This window comes from Dermochelys coriacea, chromosome 9 (assembly GCF_009764565.3).
Source record: "Dermochelys coriacea isolate rDerCor1 chromosome 9, rDerCor1.pri.v4, whole genome shotgun sequence".
Classification (NCBI taxonomy): Eukaryota; Metazoa; Chordata; order Testudines; family Dermochelyidae; genus Dermochelys; species Dermochelys coriacea.
Window position 1 is genome coordinate 28,214,520 of NC_050076.1, and position 21,141 is coordinate 28,235,660.

Consider the following 21,141-nt stretch of genomic DNA (forward strand, 5'->3'; position numbering starts at 1 on the left):
CAGATTTTGTACCAGATATTTCACAGTTAATAACCTGATGCTGAAACCCCACCCCCTTTAAAAAAAATGGAAATCAACGTTTTGGATTAAGCTCTTCTGGATTTTAAAACTACACCTTATAAGAGAGCTGCTGAAATTATGTTCTACCTTCCCCCACATGAGAGCAAGTTTTTACTAGTACTACTCTGCACAAGCCAGATTTTTACATGTCAAAGCTTTGTACTTCTTTCCAGATGTGTGAACTGTTGCATGACATGTTTTTGAATAAAAATATTTTTCATTTTGAAATGGCTATTCTGGTTCCCTAAAGAATAGGCACATTTCATTATACACATTTGTCTTGTTCATAATAATCTGAACTGTAACAATGTATTTAGCTCCCTTTACAACATAAGGTTGTCCCACCAAGATCATTTTCAACCCTTAACACACTCCTTTCCCTGAAAGCCTCCTTCAAATTCAGGCATATTTGATTAGCTTAGGCCACAGAGCTTTACCCATCCAGCAAAACCTACAGGATAAGGTTTTTAATTTGTTTTTTAAAAATCTGTATGCTTTAAGGAATCTTAAAAGTCCTATCTACATCAGAGGAAAAATAAAGAAAAAAAAACAGTTTGCAACTCACACAAATCAATTGATAGTATGCTCTCACTGTACCCTTTACTGAAGTTGATAAAATCTGACAGTTCCAGTCAATATTGCCTAACAAAATGATTCTCCACTATTAATGAAGTTAATGTCTACTGAGGGGATAAGAGATTCCCTAAGAATGGCTATGCTAAAAGTAGAGGGAGGGTCACTTTTGTTCAACTCACTGGACCAAAATAAATTCAAAAAAGCTTAAATTATGCTAATACATACAAGTATTTTCCTAATTTACACTGCTATTGAACTTGATTTTTATGATCTTTGCAATTAGGGAAGATGGTTAATGCTAGTTCTCTTCAAATTAATCAAAACACACCACACATTGGGTGGTCTCTGAAGCACAGTGGTTTTGTTGTTTTTTTAAAAAAAAAAAACAAAAACAAAAAACCTACTACAATATAGCAATCTATTAAACCATTTTTCCCCCCACCTATTAGCAGTTGACAGCTTTGAAATGCATTCAAAGAGATGGGCTAGGGGGAGAAGAACTACTACTTCATTCATATATTATTTATATATACACACGTAGGAGAGCAAGTAGTTAAATGAATTTTTAAAGTTATAATAAAATGGTTCATACCTGTCTTCATCACCATCAACAGGAATAGATATGCCAAATACAGAGCTGGCAAGACTGTTCATAGGAGTAGTTGCAGGTAAGTGAAGAGGATTCGTTAGAGTGTCTGGAATGGGAGGCTTCACAAGAGGCTTACTTTCAGCAATGAGAGAAAGTGGTGGCTGAGGTAGGGGTTCGGATTTTCTTCTAGTATCATCAATCTGGCCTACTAAAGGTTGAGTCTGACTCTGAAACTGTCCAAGGTTGGATTGTGGCAGATTTGTAAGTACATTAGTTGTGCCTTGCATTAGTGAAAGTCCAACATGTTGCTGAACCACACTGGTACTCCTACTGACAGATGTATGGCTGGTCAGCTGTGACTGAACTAAAGTAACAGGGACATTTGGCATAGTAACGGAAGTGGTAGACACACTAGGCACACTTGTACCGGGCACAACTGCAGGCACATTCTGAACTCCAGACACTATAGCATGAGGAGCACTAGGCATTCCAGACACTTGACTACTTCCACCCATTTGATGAGGAGTCATGGATTTCTGTTGCACAACCCCTGTATGTCCAATGCTTTGCTGCACCACACCTCCTGGTTGCGGTATGACAGTCTGACTAGGTGGGGTCTGGCCACTCTGCATCAATCCTGATCCCTGTCCCACTGCTTCACTAGGCTGCGGTGAAACTCCCATCATCGGTGCTCCAACAGGTGAAGGATTCTGGGCAGCCACCTGGCCCACAGGAAGGCTAGAAGTCCCAGTACTTGGAACAGAGCTTGTAGTAGCTTGTTGAATAGTTCCTTGACTCTGCATAACTGTCATGTGTTGCATGTATTCTGTCTGGCCAGAAGCTTGTGTTGGCAGTAGATGCACTGGTGGAATTTGGGGCTGAGGATAAGCAAATTGCTGAGGTTGAGTCACTGGTACATTTGCTTGCTGTACTTGCTGCTGTGACATGGGCATGGTCTGTTGGGCTACTGTTACATTCGGAGGTGGCATACCTTTCCCGTTAGGTCCCCCCTGTACAACACTTTGTGCATTTACCTGTGACTGGGTTTGCTGCGGCAGCACCACAGTCTGCTGACTTGTTACTGTAGCTCCAGAATACATTGGTTGAGCAGTACTTTGAGGAATGGCCCCGCCTATGGGCTGCTGCAGCTGCTGTTGCTGCCCAATGACAAAATTAGGTTGCTGTAAAGAGGGCTGGTTCATTTTCTCCGTCTGGAGCAGCTGTGACACAGCAGTAAGGGAGCTGTCAGCTAGGGACTCTGGGCCCTGTGCCGATGCTGGCACCGCTGACATTACCATGGAGCCCCCCGTGGCACCCAAGCCACTGTCCCTTTCCTGAGCAGCCTGCTCAAAGGTGCTGCTATGTCTAATGCAATCCCCAGTCCTGGCCAGGACACCACTACTGTCCGAGTCCCGGTCGTAATATTCCATACACGTCCATCGTCCCCGCCTATAGGGCTCCCCTGTACCGTGGTCCAGCTTGATCACCCTGAAGCGTGAACTGCATGCGGCCGCAGTCGTCTGAGACATGGTCCCGGGAGCGGAAATCTGCGCACTGCTGCCTCCTGCCGCCGCGGAGGGGACTTGGACAGCAGCCACTTGGGGCACCGCGGTGCTTTTGGGCATGGCCCCCCCGTTCGCAGCAGCCGGCGAAGGCGCAGCAGCAGCCCCCGCTGCCGCCAGCTGCCCATCCAGGAGAAGATTAGGGGAGACAGCACCGGGAGTTTCGGCGTCACCCACGTTGTTGAGGGTCTCCTCGGAAGAACTCCTTTCGCAGACATCCTCCGGGCCGTAGTCCGTGGCCCGCGACACATCGAAGATCTCGGAGGAGACATCCTCGGTGCGGGACTCGTCTGGGTCGTCCAGGCTCTCAGTGTCCTCAGTGATGCTGCTGGCCACCTGGGCCGTGGTCACGCTTGTGATCTGGAAACAGCTCTTCTTCTTGGCCGGCATCTTGGACATGGTGCCTCCTTGGGGAGGGAGTTCTGCCAGCGCGGGTGAAGCGGTCTGCACCCCGGGGAGAAGGCAGGGTCCGAGCGAGACGCGAAGGTTGTCACGATCAATTGGCCGAGACCCAAACGCTATTATACATCCTCTGGCTCCCTCCTCAAGCGTCTGGATCAGCCACAGAGCCCCAAGCTCACCGGGCACCACACCGGGCTGGTGGTCGGCTGGGCTCCTCCTCTTCCTCCCCCTTCAGCAGAGCTGCGGGCCCCTCAGCAAGCCTCCTCCCTCTCGCCGGACAGAGGACTGTGGTGACCGGGCTCCGGGCCTCCTCTTTCCCCTCTTGAAGCCAAGCGGCCTCCTCGGCCTCGCAGTGCGGCCGCAGCGGCAGTAGCAGGCGAAGCTCTCCAGCAGGCTTCCTGCTCCTCGCAGCGCGCCGGGGTGGCGGCGTCCGGCAGCCCCGGGGCTCCTGGGCGGGCGAGCAGGCCGCTCGTGTGAGAGCCAGTCAGTCCCTGAGCGAAGAGGAACCACGGCAGTGGCGGCCGGGTGAGGCCAGGCCCCCTGGCTCCCCCGCCCGCCCCGTCTCTTGTAGTCTCTACCTGGAGATCAGCACCAGGCGCATCTTGGTAGGAACGAGCCCGCTCGCAGCGACCCCAGATAGTCCCAGAGGCGACAGCCGAGACACCGTCCCCGAGGCTCCGCGAAGCGACGGGAGCAACCCCCGGCCCGCAGGCGGGGCGGGGTATCGAGCAGCGTTGGGCCCAGCCCCCGCTCGGTGCGCTCCGCACTCAGACACCGAGGGAGCTCAAATTCAAACTGCTCACTCCCCTCTCTCAAGATGGGGCTCAAATTGTACGCAATGCATTGTGGGAAGAGCGACGACACTCACGCCCCTCTCCCACTCCAGCGCCGTGTGACGTCGGCCCCTTAGGCCCGCCCCCTGCCCACGCACGGGCGGACATTCGTTCGCAGGCAGAGCGGAGGTTGGACCCAGAGCTCAGCTGGGCTGGGCTGGGCTACCACGTAGGGGTGGAAACTCCTCCTCAGAGCGTCGTATTAACCGTTTGGAATGTTCCATCGGCTGGCGTCCCCCGCCCGCACGGGTGTGGTACCGCCCTGAGGTGAAAGGGGTGAGCGCCCGCCTGCATGTTTAGGGTTCTGTGTTCACGGGGGGGGGGGATATGTCCCTTCCCCGTCCCCAAACAGGGCCCCGGGTTCAGTATGGGGGATCTGCTCCCCCCGCCTCCCACGGGCCACGCATTCAGTACGGCGCTACGCCCCCTCCCCCCCCACGGGGCGCAGTGTTCAGTAGGGAGATACGCCCCTTGCCGCACGCATGGGCCTCGGGAGCGGTTCGGCGGATACTCCCCCTCCCCCCCCGGGGACAAGCACTGGGCATACGCCCCCTTCCCCCACGGGGCCCCGGCGGCAGTACGGCGACACGCCCCCTTTTCTCTCCCTCCACGGGAGGGAGCGGGACGGGGGATACGGCCGCTCTCCACACGGGGCCCCGGGGGCAGTACGGAGATTCGCCGCCGTTTTCCCTGTCCCCATACGGGGCCTCTGGAGCGGGATTGGGATACGCCCCCTCCCCACACGCGGCGCCGTGTTGAGTGCGGACGTACGCCACTTCCCACCACGGGGAGACGCCCCCTCCCCTCCTGCCCACAGGGCCTCCGTCTCATTAAGGGTCTAGGACCCCGTCTTTAATATGGGGGTACACTCCCTTCCCCCGCAGCGCCCCATGTTCAGTACGGGGATACCTCCATTTTCCTGCAAGGCCTCTTGTTCAGTGTGGGACTGTGTCCCCCCATTACTCCGTGTAAAGTTGGGGATATGGTCTGCCTCGCCCAGGGCCCTGTGTACAATCTAGGGAGACATCCACTTCTCCTCGCAGGTCCTTGTGTTGAATATTGCCATATGTGCTCCTTCCACATTATAGACCCCATGTTCAGTATGGGGATACACCCTTTGCCCCCACAGCAACCCCCAGTTCAATAAGCAGATGTGCCCCCCCCATCTACTCCTTCATGATCAATAGAGGGTTATGCCCCCCTTCAAAGGGATCATATTTAGGCACCTGAAGTTAAGCAGAATTATTTTCTGAAGTGCTGAGTTTAGCGTACCCTCAAATTCTGTAAAAGTCCATGGGAGCTGCATGTTCTCAGCACCTTTAAAAATTAGGCACTTACATTTGCGTGCCTAAATATAGATGTAAGGGCTGAGCCTCAGACACTTTTATTTAGAGCTCTGAACTCCGTTTTTATGGTTTTAAAATTGTGTATAAGTTTTGACAGTTGGCGGGTCTTTCATGAGATTAATGAATTAAGTAAATTTCTGGGGCTGGATCTTTAATACAGAAATGCAGTATGCAGAAACTACAAGTCACAGCATGCAATGCTTCTTACTGCCTCAAGAAGCTTGGCTGCAGTTGAATGCTATAAACCTGCAGTCTTTCTGAGACGCTAAAGTGGTGTTTAGAATGAGGGCATGTCTACACTGTCAGAGTTACAGCGCTGCTCAGAGAGCACTGAAGGGAAACCGTTGTAGTGTGTTCACACTGTCAGTTGCCTGTGTAATAGTGTGTTCACACTTGGGGCACTTGCAGCAGTATTCGGAGAGGTGCACTCTATGAAGCTATCCCACAGAGCACCTTTCTCTTCTGCCGCTAAGACTTGTGGGAAGGTAGAGGGGATCACAGGGCATCCTGGATCCTGTCCCAATGACCCGTGATGCATCGCTTTGCATCCCAGAAATCCCTGTGCTTCCGTCCGCATTTGGCACCATTTTTCAACAGTTTGTGTACTGCGCGCCTTGCCTCTTCGGGCTGCAGGAATGGATCCCGAACTGCTGACCAGTATGCTGCTCACTCTGACCAACACATCATGATTGGCAGTGGAATTATTCCTTAAACTACAAAGGCAAGAGGAGTCTGACATTGATCTCGCCACGCATAGTAGCTACGACCCGAGATTGCTTGTGGCATTCACGGAGGTGCTGACCACAGTGGAACACCGCTTTTGGGCTCAGGAAACAAGCACAGAGTGGTAGGATCACATTGTGATGCACATCTGGGATGATGAGCAGTGGCTGCAGAACTTTCGGATGAGGAAAGCCACATTCATGGGACTGTGTGATGAGCTCGTCCCTGCTCTGTAGTGCAAGGACATGAGAATGAGAGCTGCCCTGTTACTGGAGAAGCACGTGGCGTAAACAGTGAGGTCGCAAAGTTTGCAGGTGATACTAAACTGCTCAAGATAGTTAAGACCAAAGCAGACTGTGAAGAACTTCAAAAAGATTTCACAAAACTAAGTGATGGGGCAACAAAATGGCAAATGAAATTTAATGTGGATAAATGTAAAGTAATGCACATTGGAAAAAATAACCCCAACTATACATACAATATGATGGGGGCTAATTTAGCTACAACTAATCAGGATAAAGATTTTGGAGTCATCGTGGATAGTTCTCTGAAGATGTCCACGCAGTGTGCAGCGGCAGTCGAAAAAGCAAATGGGATGTTAGGAATCATTCAAAAAGGGATAGAGAATAAGACGGAGAATGTCTTATTGCCCTTATATAAATCCATGGTATTGAATACTGCGTACGGATGTGGTCCCCTCATCTCAAAAAAGATATACTGGTATTAGAAAATGTTCAGAAAAGGACAACTAAAATGATTAATGGTTTGGAACAGGTCTCATATGAGGAGAAATTAAAGAGGCTAGGACTTTTCAGCTTGGAAAAAAGGAGTCTAAGGGGGGATATGATAGAGGTATATAAAATCATGAGTGGTGTGGAGAAAGTGAATAAGGAAAAGTTATTTACTTTTCCCATAATATAAGAACTAGGGGCCACCAAATAAAATTAATGGGCAGCAGGTTTAAAACAAATAAAAGGAAGTTCTTCTTCACTCAGCGCACAGTCAACCTATGGAACTCCTTGCCTGAGGAGGTGATGAAGGCTAGGACTATAACAGGGTTTAAAAGAGAACTGGATATATTCATAGAGGTTAAGTCCATTAATGGCTATGAGCCAGGATGGGTAAGGAATGGTGTCCCTAGCCTCTGTTTGTCAGAGGGTGGAGAAGGATGGCAGGAGAGAGATCACTTGATTATTACCTGTTAGGTTCACTCCCTCTGGGGCACCTGGCATTGGGCCATTGTCAGTAGACAGGATACTGGGCTGGATGGACCTTTGGTCTGACCCAGTATGGCCGTTCTTATGTTCTGTGGAAGCTGGCTACTCCAGATTGCTACCAATCGGTCAATAATCAGTTCAGAGTGGGAAAGTCTACTATCAGATTCATGTTGACGGAAGTGTGCAGGGCCATTAATCACATCCTGCTCCGAAAGACTGTGATGGGGCAACGTGCATGACATAGATGGCTTTGCACAAATGGCTTCCCTAACTGCGGAGGGGAAATAGATAGCACACATATTCCAATTTTGGCACCAGACCACCTAGCCACCGAATACATTAATCACAAGGGGTATTTCTCAATTGTTCTCCGGATGCTTTTGGATCACCATGGGCATTTCACAGACATTAATGCAGGCTGGTCCAGAAAGGTTCACGATGCATGCATCTTTTGGAACACTGGCCTGTTCAGGAAGCTGCAAGCAGGGACTTTCTTCCTGGACCAGAAGATCACCGTAGGGGAAATTGAAATGCCCATTGTGATCCTGGGAGACCCCGCCTACCCTTAATGCTGTGTCTTATGAAGCCATACACAGGGCAACTTGACAGTAGCAAGGAGCAGTTCAACAACAGGCTGATCAAGTGCAGAATGACTGTTGAGTGCGTTTTTGGCCATTAAAATCCTGCTGGCCCTGCCTCTATGGGAAGCTGGACATGGCTGATGAGAATATTCCTATGCTTATAGCGGCATCCTGTACAGTCCATAATATTTGTGAAGGGAAGGGTGAAAGCTTCACTCAGGGCTGGACTGCAGAGGCTCAGCGCCTGGAGGCTGAGTTTGAACAGCCAGAGAGCAGGGCTATTAGAGGGGCACAGCATGGGGCCATAAGGATCAGGGATGCCTTAAGGCAGCAATTTAAAGCTGAAAGCCACTAATATTTGTTGATATGCTCGGGAATGCAGTGCTTGTAATGCTAGGAGGTGATTGGTGCAGAAGATCCAATATGTGGGTTTAATGTAATTGTATGTTGCTTTGTAGTCCTCTTTTTGCTTTCAATTAATAGAATAAAGATTGCTTTCAAACCAACACAATTCTTTTATTAAAAGACAACAACCAGAGGAGAGAGTCAAAGAAAAAAACTCATCAGCAGTGAGGGGGATGGGGGAAGGGTAGGTCCCAGGAGAAGCAGGGGTCCCGGGTCGGCTAAAGATTTGTGTATGTCCAGGGATCATATCCAACCTTTTCCTTTGGAGTACAATGCAGTGGGTATTGTACTTCAGCAGGGCCAAACTGCAGAGGGATGGGTGTTGCGTGCAGTGGGTAGTGGGAGTCTGCAGTGCTGGACTGTGATGGGGGAGGAGTGGAATGCCACGGGTATACACTGGACCCAGGAGGTTGATAAGAGTATGTTGGCGGTATCTGGGGGGGGCGCATGGGAAAGAGTTTTGTGACAGCAGCTGCAGGGGAGGGCGGGTGTGGAGCTGCTCGGTTTGAAGAGCTAGAATTGCCTGGAGCGTGTCTCATTGGTGCTCCATAAGCTTGAAGAGCTGCTCTGTGGCTTCATTCTGATGTGCCGCCTTCTCATTTTGGTCCCTCTTCTTGCTGTCCCACCACTCCTAAATTCCTGTTTCTCAGCGGCGGAGTGCATCATAACGTCACTCAGAAAGTCCTCCTTAGTTCTTCTTGGCCGCTGTCTAATTCTGCGCAGCCATTCAGCCACCGAGAACAAAGAGGGAGGCTGGGCTCCAAGGTCATCTGTGTGAAGTTTAAACGCAACATTTTACAGAAGCAGTATTGTTTGCGACACAGAGAACACTGATTCAGTGTTTTAAAACACAGCCAGTGCTCACACACCTGTCACTAACTGGCTGGCCCCAGGCAAGCACACATGAGCCACAAGACCCCCAAAATGTGAGTAGCCACAGGGGCAGGGTAAATCACTCTTCCCGGACCCTGCTGTACGTTGGGCACATAGCTCTTGGAGAAAGCCAGGACTGTAGGGGCGGTCTGATGATCATTCCTGTCCCCACACTTTCCACAGGAGGTGATAATTATGGATGATATCTTGCTACTGAGGGTGAGCAGGGAATCAAGGGAGGGTCTTCTCCAAGCTTGCGGCTTCAACCTTGGCCCCTATGCAGCTCACCTGTGTGCAGCAATGGTCATCTCCCCTGTGACGGCACAGTGGTGCGGGAAAGTTATCATTAATGGAGCAAGAAACAAAGCAGCTCTGCTGAAGAACCTGCAGCAGCGGATTGCCCAGTATTTCCACAAGAGTTTCCTGGAGATTTCTGAGGGAGATTCCCGTGAAGTGAGGGAGTCAATCAACAGCTTGTTCCGCCACTCAGACTAGGCATGTGGTGGGAGACGAGCCTGCTTTCTGCAACCCTTCTGCCCGCAACAATTCACTTCAGCAATTCCCCAAATCAGATCCACTTACCAGGGGCCTCGTCTCCTGTTTATGTTTCGTCAAGATCCAACTGCTGTGACTGGCTAACCTCCTCTGGGGTAAAAAAGAACTCCTGGCTGCATGCATCTTTGACCTCTGAGTCATCCTCTGCCTCTGGGTCCCCCTCCCCCTCCACATCCTCGTCCAAGATTTCCTCCTCCTGGCTCAGTCCAGTTTCGACTGGCACGCAAGCCACCGAAGGATCCAGAGTGGTCTTCGCAGTGGAGGTGGGGTTGCCACCGAGTATCGTGTCCAGCTCTTTGTAGAACTGGCAGCTTGTAGGCGCAGCACCGGAGCAGTGGTTTGCCTCCCGCACTTTCTGGTAGGCATTCCGCAGCTGCTTCACTTTTACCCTGAATTGCAATATGTCCTGGTCATGGCCCTTTTTTGTCATGCATCGTGAAATCTGTCTGTAAATGTCATAATTCCTATGGCTGGAGCGCAGCTCGGACTGGACAGCCTCCTCTCCCTAAATGCTGATGAGGTCCAGCTGCTCGGCATTGCTCCAAGCAAGGGATCACCTGGTGCATGGAGCAGGCATGGCCACCTGGAAAGATGCACTGAGACCGCTGTACGCATCATCGAGCAAACAGGAAGTAGGACTTTCAAAATTTCAAAGGAATTTATGGGGTGGGGCTGACAGTCAGCTGAGGGCAGGGAAGTAGAGTTCAAACTGATGACCAGAGAGTGGCAGTGTGTACACCTCGGGAGGCACAACGCAGAAAGCTGCTTTACTGCGCAGAAACTTGCCGCTGTAGACAGGGCCTGAGACAGATCATTTTATGTTGTCTAAAGAAAAGAAGTACGTGTGGCACCTTAGAGACTAACAAATTTATTAGAGCATAAGCTTTCGTGAGCTACAGCTCACTTCATCGGATGCATTTGTGCATCCGATGAAGTGAGCTGTAGCTCACGAAAGCTTATGCTCTAATAAATTTGTTAGTCTCTAAGGTGCCACACGTACTTCTTTTCTTTTTGCGAATACAGACTAACACGGCTGCTACTCTGAAATTTATGTTGTCTGTGATCTTGTTGGGTGGCACCTTTGTGTTAAAGACGAGAGCACCTATATAAGACCATACCTCTATGTTAAATATAAGATGGGTGCCAGCTCAGCCTATCTTCTTTGGGCTGATTTTTAAAGCTGATTTTGATTATTGACTTCGGTAGGATTTGTGGATGCTCACCATTTCTGAAAATCAAACCACTTGTATTTATGTTCCTCATTATGGATTTAGGAGCCTAACTTCAGGGACCCAGATTTGAACATTTGGGGCACTCTTCCAAAGTGCTGCTCATTTGGAGGGATGTACCCTCATTTTTCATTAAGGAAGTTTTAAAAGTATAATCTTCCTCTGATGATAATATTTTAGTGAGACATTTCTGGCCTATTCGTGATATTTTAAAATCTCCTTAATTCAGACTGTTAAATTTTGTCAGCTCCTTGAATATCATGGACTATGTTCCTCGTTACCAAAGTCCAGTCACATTTGTGCTATTTCAGTATTCTTGCTTCCAGATTAAATCAAGAAGTACAAGGGAAACCACAGAAAACAAAATATTTAGCTGAACTTTTATGAAAATGTTAAAAGTTCAGTTTGAATTTTTTACAAAGGTTTAAGTATAGGGTAGATGGATTTAAATCAAAGTGATTTACATCATCGATTTTAATGATGATATAAAAAAGCAAGCAGGAAGCGTTGATTTAAATAATCAATTTGAATCATGTTTTGCATTTGGACTTTTTAGTTATTTTTCTAAAGGAAGTTTGATTATCATTATTTGGCAACAATTAAAATATCTGGATTTGTAATTCTGCACTGTCTGGTACTTCTTTTTTGATAACCAGGAGGATACAATATATCTATCCACATTATTAGAGCAATTATGTACAGTAGAACCTCAGCGTTACGAATATCTTGGGAATGGAGGTTGTTCATAACTCTGAAATGTTCATAATTCTGAGCAAAACATTATGGTTCTCTCAAAGTGTTCTTTCAAAAGTGGACAATTGAACATAGACTTAATGTAGCTTTGAAACTTTACTATGCAGAAGAAATGTGTTGCTTTCCCTTTTTTTTTTTTTAGTAGTTTACGTTTAGCACAGTACTGTACTATATTTGCTTTTTTCTTTTTCTTTTTTGATCTCTGCCGCCACCGGATTGCATACTTCCAGTTCCAGATGAGGTGTGTGGTTCATGGATCAGTTCATAACTCTGGTGTTAGTAACTCTGAGGTTCTACTGTAGTGTAAGTTATGTTTCTTAATTCTTACATTTTTACATTTTTTATTATGTTAGAAAATGATGAATAACATATTTCTAGATGAAGACTACTTTTTTACTTGTGATTTGTGTCAAACTATTTTGATGTAATTCAAATTCAGTGCAAAATGTACAAAAAAAGCATGCTTTTTTTATTAAATTAAACTACTTTCAAAGTGCTGGATAAATAAAAAAAGTTTATCAAGAAGTTTCTCAGAACATGTTTTTCATTTAAAGTTAACTGATTTATTAAAGGAATTAGTATCTGTAGTTAATGAATTGAATTGATTCTTTCCGTTCACCATAATCCTTCAAGATTTTAGAACTAATAGATTTCAGCTTCTGATGTCTAATTTTTATTCATAGGTTGGAAGAGGAAAACAAGCTCTCCTATTTTTTCAACTTACAATTGGTTTCTTAGCTTTGAATGAACTAGTCATTGAATTAAACTAGTGGAATAAGATGAAATGAAGAGAATATTCTCTCTGCACCTGCAGAAGATAGGTTACTGCCATCAAAAGTGGTTAGCATTTACCGAAAACTCTGTTTCTAGGCACTTAGCCAGTCATTTCTGCCAGTTCTGTGGTTTGCCTTTCTTTAAAACTTGGTAGCAAACATGAACTTCTTTAATATAAGTGTGACATTGTACTCTGTATGTTTATGGAAATATGCTTATGAGTGTAAATATAACATAACTGGAATATGCTTTATGCTAGATATGCCATGTGACATATCTTTGCAAAAGTTATGATCTGCTGAATATATTCATCCTGTTTGTATGCATGTATCATTTTTATATCTAAAGTTATGAGCGTTGGCTCTGTGCTCGTATTTGAAGTGTTTGCTGTAGGAAACACATAAGGGAGGTTTGGCCAACATTGTGAAAGGTCTATTCAAGTAATTGGGAGTACTTAACTACGGTGGACTTTGGGAGACACCAATTCACATCTGTTCAAACTAACATGTAAACAATGGTATCGGCCTGCAAAAAGCTGAATCATTCATGGACATGTGACTTGCCCAGCAGGCTACAAACTCCGTCTTGTTGCTGTGATTTTGCAGAAGACCAAAGGGGTTTCTGCCCACAAGTGAGAGACTATAAAAGGCCCTGGAAGCCTCTCTATCTGGTCTTCAGCTGGCTTAAGAGATGGCCTCTCCACCCCAACGAGATGCCTGAAAGAAACTGGAACAAAGGGTGTGTGAGTGATTGCTGGACCCAGACCATAAACTACAACATTGGTCTGAAAAAGATTGTACCTGAGATAACATCTGGGGTGAGAAGTTATTATTTGTAACTAGATTCTTAGTGTATTAAGTTAGCCTTGCGTGTTTTGTTTTATTTTGCTTGGTAACTTACTTTGTTCTGTCTGGTTTCAGAGTAGCAGCCGTGTTAGTCTGTATTCGCAAAAAGAAAAGGAGTACTTGTGGCACCTTAGAGCATAAGCTTTCGTGAGCTACAGCTCATTGAAACAACTTAAATCCTACTTGTTGTACTTAATAAAATCACTTTGTTTATTAATTAACACAGAGTAAGTAATTAATACCTGGAGGAGCAAACAGCTGTGCATATCTCTCTATCAGTGTTATAGAGGGCGGACAATTTATGAGTTTACCCTGTATAAGCTTTATACAGAGTAAAACAGATTTATTTGGGGTTTGGATCCCATTGGGAGCTGGGTATCTGGGTGCTGGAGACAGGAGCACTTCTTAAGCTGTTTTCAGTTAAGTCTGCAGCTTTGGGGGCATGGTTCAGACCCTGAGCCTGTGTTGGAGCAGACTGGCGTCTCTGGCTCAAAAAGGCAGGGTTTTGAAGGCCCAAACTGGCAAAGAAAACGGGATCAGAGGTAATCTCAGCACATCAGGTGACAGTCCCAAGGGGGTCTCTGTAACCGAACCTGTCACAATTGGTTTTTTTTGTATTTAATTTAAAAGATTTAATAGATTATAATAAGTTTAGGCCTTAACATAGATTGTCAATTTTAAGTAGGTTTTAAGTAGGTTTATTTTTAAAAAATACATTTAAATAATTGAATGTAAAAATTGATTTAAATTAAATTATTACTGTATTATTTAATTAAATATTTAATTAAAATCTGATTATTTTTATCTAAAAATCATTGATTTTTATCCACCCTGCTTAAGTAGTCACTTATGTTATCTGAACTGATGTCTGTCACTCTCAAATTGGCTTAATATTGGTCTGCATAACTTACTGAAATGCTCCTGACACAGCCAGGGCTTTCCTCCTTCTGTAGGTATGGCATTGCTTCAGAGGACCACTGCTTGGGACAGAATTCCAGCTCACAGCGGCTGGCCTAGTCCAGTGGCTGACCACCAGTGTTTTCATTACATTTGTAGAATCAGAAGTGAGATGCTGCCAAAAGTGCTCTTCCATGCCATGGTGGTACTGGGGCCATGGAATTAGCTGTGTAGTTGCGGCACCAACGCAGACCTCTCTCCCAGCACTGTAAAAAAACCCACCTGCACAAGGTGTTTTTTCACACCCCTGAGCAAGAAAGTTGCAGCGCTGTAGAGTGGCAGTGTAGACAAGTCCTTAATTACTCAAAACTTTGCAACCTAAATACTAGGCCTGATTACATATGAATGTTATTCTGGTAGGGAAGGGTGTGAATTTAAAGCAGAATGACTATTCCTGAATATCTCCAGGAGTAGAAAAGCTGTAGGAATGGGATGTACTGCTTTTCATGGCAGTGAGGTAAATTTACCTAGATGGAATACATGATAGTGTGCTACAAGGTTTTATTGGCATATGTTTGAAGTTGGCATTAGAAGTAGCAAAACAATGAGTAAATTAGGTTGAATAAATTCTAAAAAAACCCTGTATACTGCAGCACTCCATCATGGATTTTGTATATGCCAAATATTATGCATAAAAATATTTGTGTTAAAAAATTAATTGATGCTGCTTTTTCATATTGCTTTGCCTGTAAAGCCAAGTGATTGTGGGTCCAAATGTAAAAATCTCAGGAAGAGAATAAATTATGTTTAATGTATATAATTCAGAATCTTCTAAAATAACCAGTATTATCTTCTTGAGACATCATTTGCAGTATTAAAGCCTGATATTTCATGTTCTAAGAGGTATAGAAACAAAAGCGTTATACCACTGCCAAAACGGATTCTTGACTTTCTAATGATATGAAGTACCCACTTCAAGCCCTGGTGGGTCATGAGACACTGGACTTTGAAGCTGTCACTGGTCCAGGACTAATTACTGCTTGTCCTGCAAGTCGGCTTGGTGTTGTTTGGGGAGGAGGATGAAATTCCTTATTTGATGGGAAAAGGGTGAAGAAGGGAACGTTTATTTGACAAGTTAGGGGTTATTTTTGTGTTGTTTTTTTTTTTAATGGCAGCTATTTGAAACTATTTGGATGTTTTGAATATTAGACGTAGTCACAACAGTGGTGGATTAGAAAGCAGAGGGAAAGTCAAGTGTCTAAATGTGTTTGATAACGTTATTTATCATATGGCTCTGCAGTTTATAACATGGATACCAGGGAGGTCAGTAGGAATTCTGTTGATTTTTTTCAGGTTAGCTTGAGAGCTCTCCTCAGTGAACGGTGTTAGGCTTTGAGGTTGTTTATAGGCAGTCAGGGTAATTAGATGTTTGAAATAGTTTACAGTTTGGAATAGTTCTTCACATCTTGATTTAGCAGATCCTAATGCAGAGTAAAAGCTTTTTAGTCATAGAAATGAAATAGGCTCACAGAGCTTCTTATGTCACTGTTAGTTGGACTTTGAGTGTGGCTTGTGCCAACTGGTCTGTTTTCCTATCTGGCACAGGACATCTATGAACGATGGTGACCATTGAAGGAAGATTCAGGTAGGGGGCATGTAGTGGCCAGTATGTCAGTGATCAAGGATAGGAGGTTGTACAGATCTGAAATCGCTTTGGTACACTGTGGCACATTTAAAACAATATTCAGATTGCAGGCATTTGAGCATTTTTCTCACATTTAACCCTGGCCAGTTATGGTAAAACGCTTCTGACTAACAATAAATCTTATGGGGTAATAGTTCTCATAAGAACTACGTCCTCATCCGCAAGACAGATAAATATTACATTTACAAATGGATATCAGAACACAAGAATGAGACAATATAACGAATGCTCTGAAGTCAGTGAGACTGTTTGCAGTGTCTTTTCCTTAGCATATGCGAATGTACCTCAGGTGGCACGTGACCAGGATTCATCAGCAAATTTGGTCTGCTCGTTGGATCATTAGCTTCCCCGGCTTGGACCGGTACTGATGGGGAGTGCAAAGTGAATGCTGATCCATGCCACTCGCTTGCAGAGTAAGGTTCTGTATTCATCATGGGTCAGGATGGCATAATCTGTCTTTAAATAAGTTATCTGAATCTATCAAAAATGGGTATCTTTGAAGTTGTCTCTTTTCTAAAACAGTATAAAATTTCTCTAAGGTGCCACAAGTACTCCTTTTCTTTTTATAAAATTTCTCAGTTAACTACATTTGTTCATTATTATCATTATTTACATAATATGGTATTTGTACGTGTTACTTTACAGATAATAACATGCTATACAAAAAACCAAAGTCCCTGCCCCCAAAAGCTGACAATCTAAAGGCACAAGTGGATACAGTTATAGCTAGCAAAGTGTGGTGTGAAAGTTAATGCTGATGAGTCTAATGGAATAGGCAGGCTCTTAGAAATGATTGGAAGGAGAAGAGGAATCCATACATTTATAAGTTAGTTGGAGTTCACTGTTGCCCCATGGGATAACATTGTTCAATATTAACTATTGCACAGTAGGCTTCCAGATTGTGAGAATGGATTTTTTTCCCCCAACACATTATTTCAGAATAGAAAATTCATTCTTTCTTTCTTGTAATTTTGATGTCATTATTATAACACTGGTATAATGTATAGTTTAACATATGTGAGTACTTGTTTTCAGAGTAGAGCTGGTTTTTGGTTTATATAGGCTTGAAATTTAAAGTATCAAAGATGTACTGGATTCTTGCCTTTGTATCCAATAATATTTCCACGCCAGAACATTCAATTCATTTTTCACTGACACTGCATAAAATATATTGGCATTTAGTGTTAGGAAATCCCAAATCCTGGATTGAAAGAGTTAATCACTAACTACTCCATTCATGAACAGTGTTTACACAGGGATTTTGATGTAACTTGAAACGACCATGTAATGAGCCACTTTCAAGCAAGCTATAGTTAATAAGTGTTCATCAGCATGGGTTATTTGACTGAAATTTTGTGTGGCCCATGGGAGGGGGAGGGGAACTTGATAAGGGATGGAAAAATAGGGAAAGGATGAGGAACCAGAATGAACAAGACACGCTGATTCATTAGCAAAACAGAAAGGTTTCTAAAAAGTCAAGTATAAAAGTTGCTTCAGCCCCAGGGTAGGTTGGCTGAAACATACACAAATAACCCATACAATGGCCTTGGCAGTGTTACAGGGATAATATTTTTGCAAGGTTGAGCTATTACTGAACAATGTTCTAGTATATTGGGCACAAGCAGACTGGTACTTTTATTCAATGTCAAGCAAATATGTATTCCTTTTTTGTTTTGAACAAAAAATATTTACCAGGGTCAGTGAAAAGAACATCCCACATAACTCATGTTTGAGTTCTTATGTGTACCCAGCATATAGATGTAGTACAGAACCCTCTGCCTATGCTGCATGTGTCCTGGTATATTTTTATGGAATCCCTCTACAAGGCTTCAGTATCAGTGAATTATCAGTGACTTTCTGCGCCAGTTCTTCTTCCTCTTGAGTACTGAAAGTAGTTTTCCATATTTTAACGTATGAAGATCTCATTCATAGCTCTCATGCAGACAAGTATATCTAAGAACTGAGGAGACGGAGACAGAAGAAGTGCCACCATCAGTGTAGCAAGACTATGGTGAAGCAATTCACCGGTAGTATACCATAAAGACAGCCTACTTCCCTCTGTCGAGGACTAGTAAAAGTTGTTTCAGTTAAGGAATACAGTGCTAAAGTGTTGTTTGTTTACTAATATGATGAAAAGCAGGGACTTCTGTTGGTGGGTATTTGAAATCTTTACTTCATCCAGATTGCAATACGCAGCTGGGTATTTTTTAAAAAAGTTCTTTCAGATAATTAAAATAAAATGTAAAATATTTGTATAAGTAATATATATATTAAGATGCCTAATAATAACATTTATGACTAGCTAGTGGTTTTGAAGACAGTGTTTTACAACATATCAAAGGGAATCAGGCTGTCACATTTTTTCCCCAAAATGCAATGGACTGATACCCAGGACTGCAGGGTTCATTTTTGTGGCTTTAGGATGATAACTGAGAAAGATCAATAGTGTGGGAAGGCAGCGTGGTCTGTATGCTACTGGACTGAGGATCAGTGGGAGTAGGATTTCACCTCTGGTTTCTAGGCCCAGCTTTGCTATTAATTGGCAGTGTGACCTTGGACAAATCACTTCCCCCTATATGTCTCTATTACTCTTCCCACCATTTGTCTGGTCTCTTCAGACAGTAACTCTTCAGGGCAGGGACTATCTTTTACTACTTGTTTGAACAGGCTAGAACAATGGACCCTCAATTTCAGTTGGGCAAAACAGAAAATTGATAAGCAACTTAGTTTTATTAAATTTGAGCATACTGTTGGGAGTTACTAAAAGTCAGCTTCCATGTATATGAATTTAGCTATATCACTGTGATATTTTGAGGGTGGCCTTTCTTGCAGATGAGTTCTGTATCAAGATCTTAAGCAAAAAGCTGAAAATTAAAACCAAGCCACCTATAGCAGAATGTTTCTCCTTCCAATGGACAAATATACATGTTCCAAATTATTAAACTAAGAGTGCAAGAAATGTGAAAAGTCTTGCCAAATACTTGTTGTTTTTAGCTGTTTGGTTGTTGGAGCCTGTAATTTAGAGTTTGAGTAAAAGCTCACATAAGGATGAGGTGCTGTGGTGGTCTAAATATCATATTGTACGAGTCAGCTTGAATTTTAAACAGCAAAATAATGGACTTGAATATGTAGGAGAAGAAAATGAATTACAGGCTAAAGATTGCTTAAAGGTGGGGGCAGAAAACAGAACAAAGCAATTTTAAAAAATGGAATTAGTTACCTGAATGGCTAGTTTGGATTTTTGCATTTATAAAGACCACACTAATATAAAGAGAATGAGCCAATAGCTGGTGTGTCGATTTGCAGGCTTTGCTGAAAGTCTCATGTGACTTAAGCGTGACACTTTCCCTTTTCATGACCCTGACAAAATTGTTCTAATTGTCTTTGTGATGTTCTTGTTTTCTTTGTGGAAATAGGCATTAAATAAAGAAACTCCCAAACAATGTGAAAAGGAATATGCTTAACAACTGAAAACAACAGATGGAAACGTTAATACATATGGAAACGTATACTTAAAGTGCTAAAGGGAAAGAATAAATGTTGTGAAGTCTCATCAGACTCTACTGTTCTGATTCTGACTCAACTGAAGTCAGTAGCAAAACTCATTAAATTTCAATGGGAGCAGTGTTTTTCTTAAACAAGGCACGTCAACCTCTATCAGGGAACATTTGTACAGATAAGTGAACAAGTCTTTAGTATAATATGCTCTTCTTTGTGCTTGTTTTTTTATACTTATCCCATATTATTTTGTGCTGCTTCTGTTCCAGCTGTTTGAATGTAAGCTCTTTGGGGCACGATTTTTTTTTCTGTTCAGCACACTCTGTTGGAAAGCATTGTACGCATCTAAGGCACTATATAAATGATTAAGACAAATAGTAGCATGATGTGTACCGATTTCATAAATACTGATATTTCAGCAGTATGTTTAGTAATAGCCTAGTAATTTTTAATTATTTTTGGGCTGTACGAGCACCTGTCTGTTTTTCATCTGTTTGGTTTGGCTGCTCTCATTTACATAATTCTCTCATTAGGGTGAACACTTCAGAGTCTGCCAGAATTCAGACAATGTGAATAAATGTTTTGTTGTCCACTTCATCTTGAACCATATGCAATTTTAGAGGCAGAAGAACCTAAATTAGTACAGAAGAGAAGTCAAATCTGAGCAGTAAGTCCAGTATGATTTTGCAATATGTTATTGATGCTGGGCAGATTTTTACTTAGGAGGAGTTTATAAGGCAGCAACTATATTTAGAATACAAAATGAACCATTGTTGCAGGAGCAATAAGTTTTGAGAGTACATCATCTAATAATTCCCATAATACTGTACCCTGGCTCCAGTTGAGGTCAGTGGCAAAATTCCAGTTGACTTCAGCAGGAGCAGGATGAGATCCCTTGTTAATTAGCTACATGTATATAGTATATCAGGTGGCCAGGAGATTTGTTGTCTCAGCACATCTCTGAGAAGCCTCTGCTACAGATTTAAAGTCTGGAAGTGAAATAGAACTGTGCTCCCCTACTAGATCCTCCAGGGAAGGGGGACAGTGGCACTAAATGTATCCCACCCCTGCGGTGAATGGCCCACTAGCACAACCATTCCAGCACAGCATTCTGTGGGTGCAGGGTTGTAAATTTCATAATCTGTCTTGGAATTTGGGAATTTATTCTGATTAACCAGATAAAGTTATACCAACATGCGGTCTCTTGGTCACATTACATCAAAATCTCATTTCTGCTGCTATGTGTACTGTTGCCCACAGTGGAATTTCTACTTGAGTCTTCAAATTTGATTTTGAATGTTATTCATGGAACAGAGTTAGTTTCAGTCTAAAGTATTTAAACATCAGCAAATAAAACAGTGTTACCCGTCATTTCTGTTGGGTCAGTTTGTCAGAATCTAACAGCTTTTAAGATCAGAATATTTGTTTAAAAAATTGGAAAGTACTAAAATTTTAAGGATACAGCTAAAGATTAATGAATTTTAAGGGTTTTTTTCATTTTGATGAATAAATGTCTTAGTTTACAGCATATTTGGCATTCCAATCTTGTGATCAAATGGAATCCAGATCAGATTTCGTTTAACTCGTGTTAAAAGAACAATACGAAGAGTTTCAGATATTTTTCATAGAGATCAGCGACATATTCATTTTCACATGTCAATATGCTAAGTTAATATTGATTTAAAGTATATTGACAAGAGCTAAGAAAATCAATTATT

General features: G+C 43.6%; 1 protein-coding gene and 1 long non-coding RNA gene across 2 annotated transcripts in view; one reads left to right on the forward strand and one right to left on the reverse strand.

Moving 5' to 3' along the window:
• The window catches only part of TSC22D2 (TSC22 domain family member 2), a 33,137-nt gene extending 29,951 nt beyond the window's left edge, over positions 1-3,186 (reverse strand). The window contains exon 1 of the mRNA XM_038415182.2: positions 1,229-3,186. Within this exon, the coding sequence (XP_038271110.1) occupies positions 1,229-3,186 (1,958 nt within the window). The remainder of the gene's footprint in view (positions 1-1,228) is intronic.
• A 982-nt stretch (positions 3,187-4,168) lies between these two features.
• LOC119860959 lies at positions 4,169-13,397 on the forward strand. Its single transcript, XR_006273998.1, has 3 exons — positions 4,169-4,298; positions 11,935-12,007; positions 12,388-13,397. It is a non-coding gene; the product is annotated as an uncharacterized LOC119860959 (long non-coding RNA).
• Positions 13,398-21,141: the final 7,744 nt, after the last annotated feature.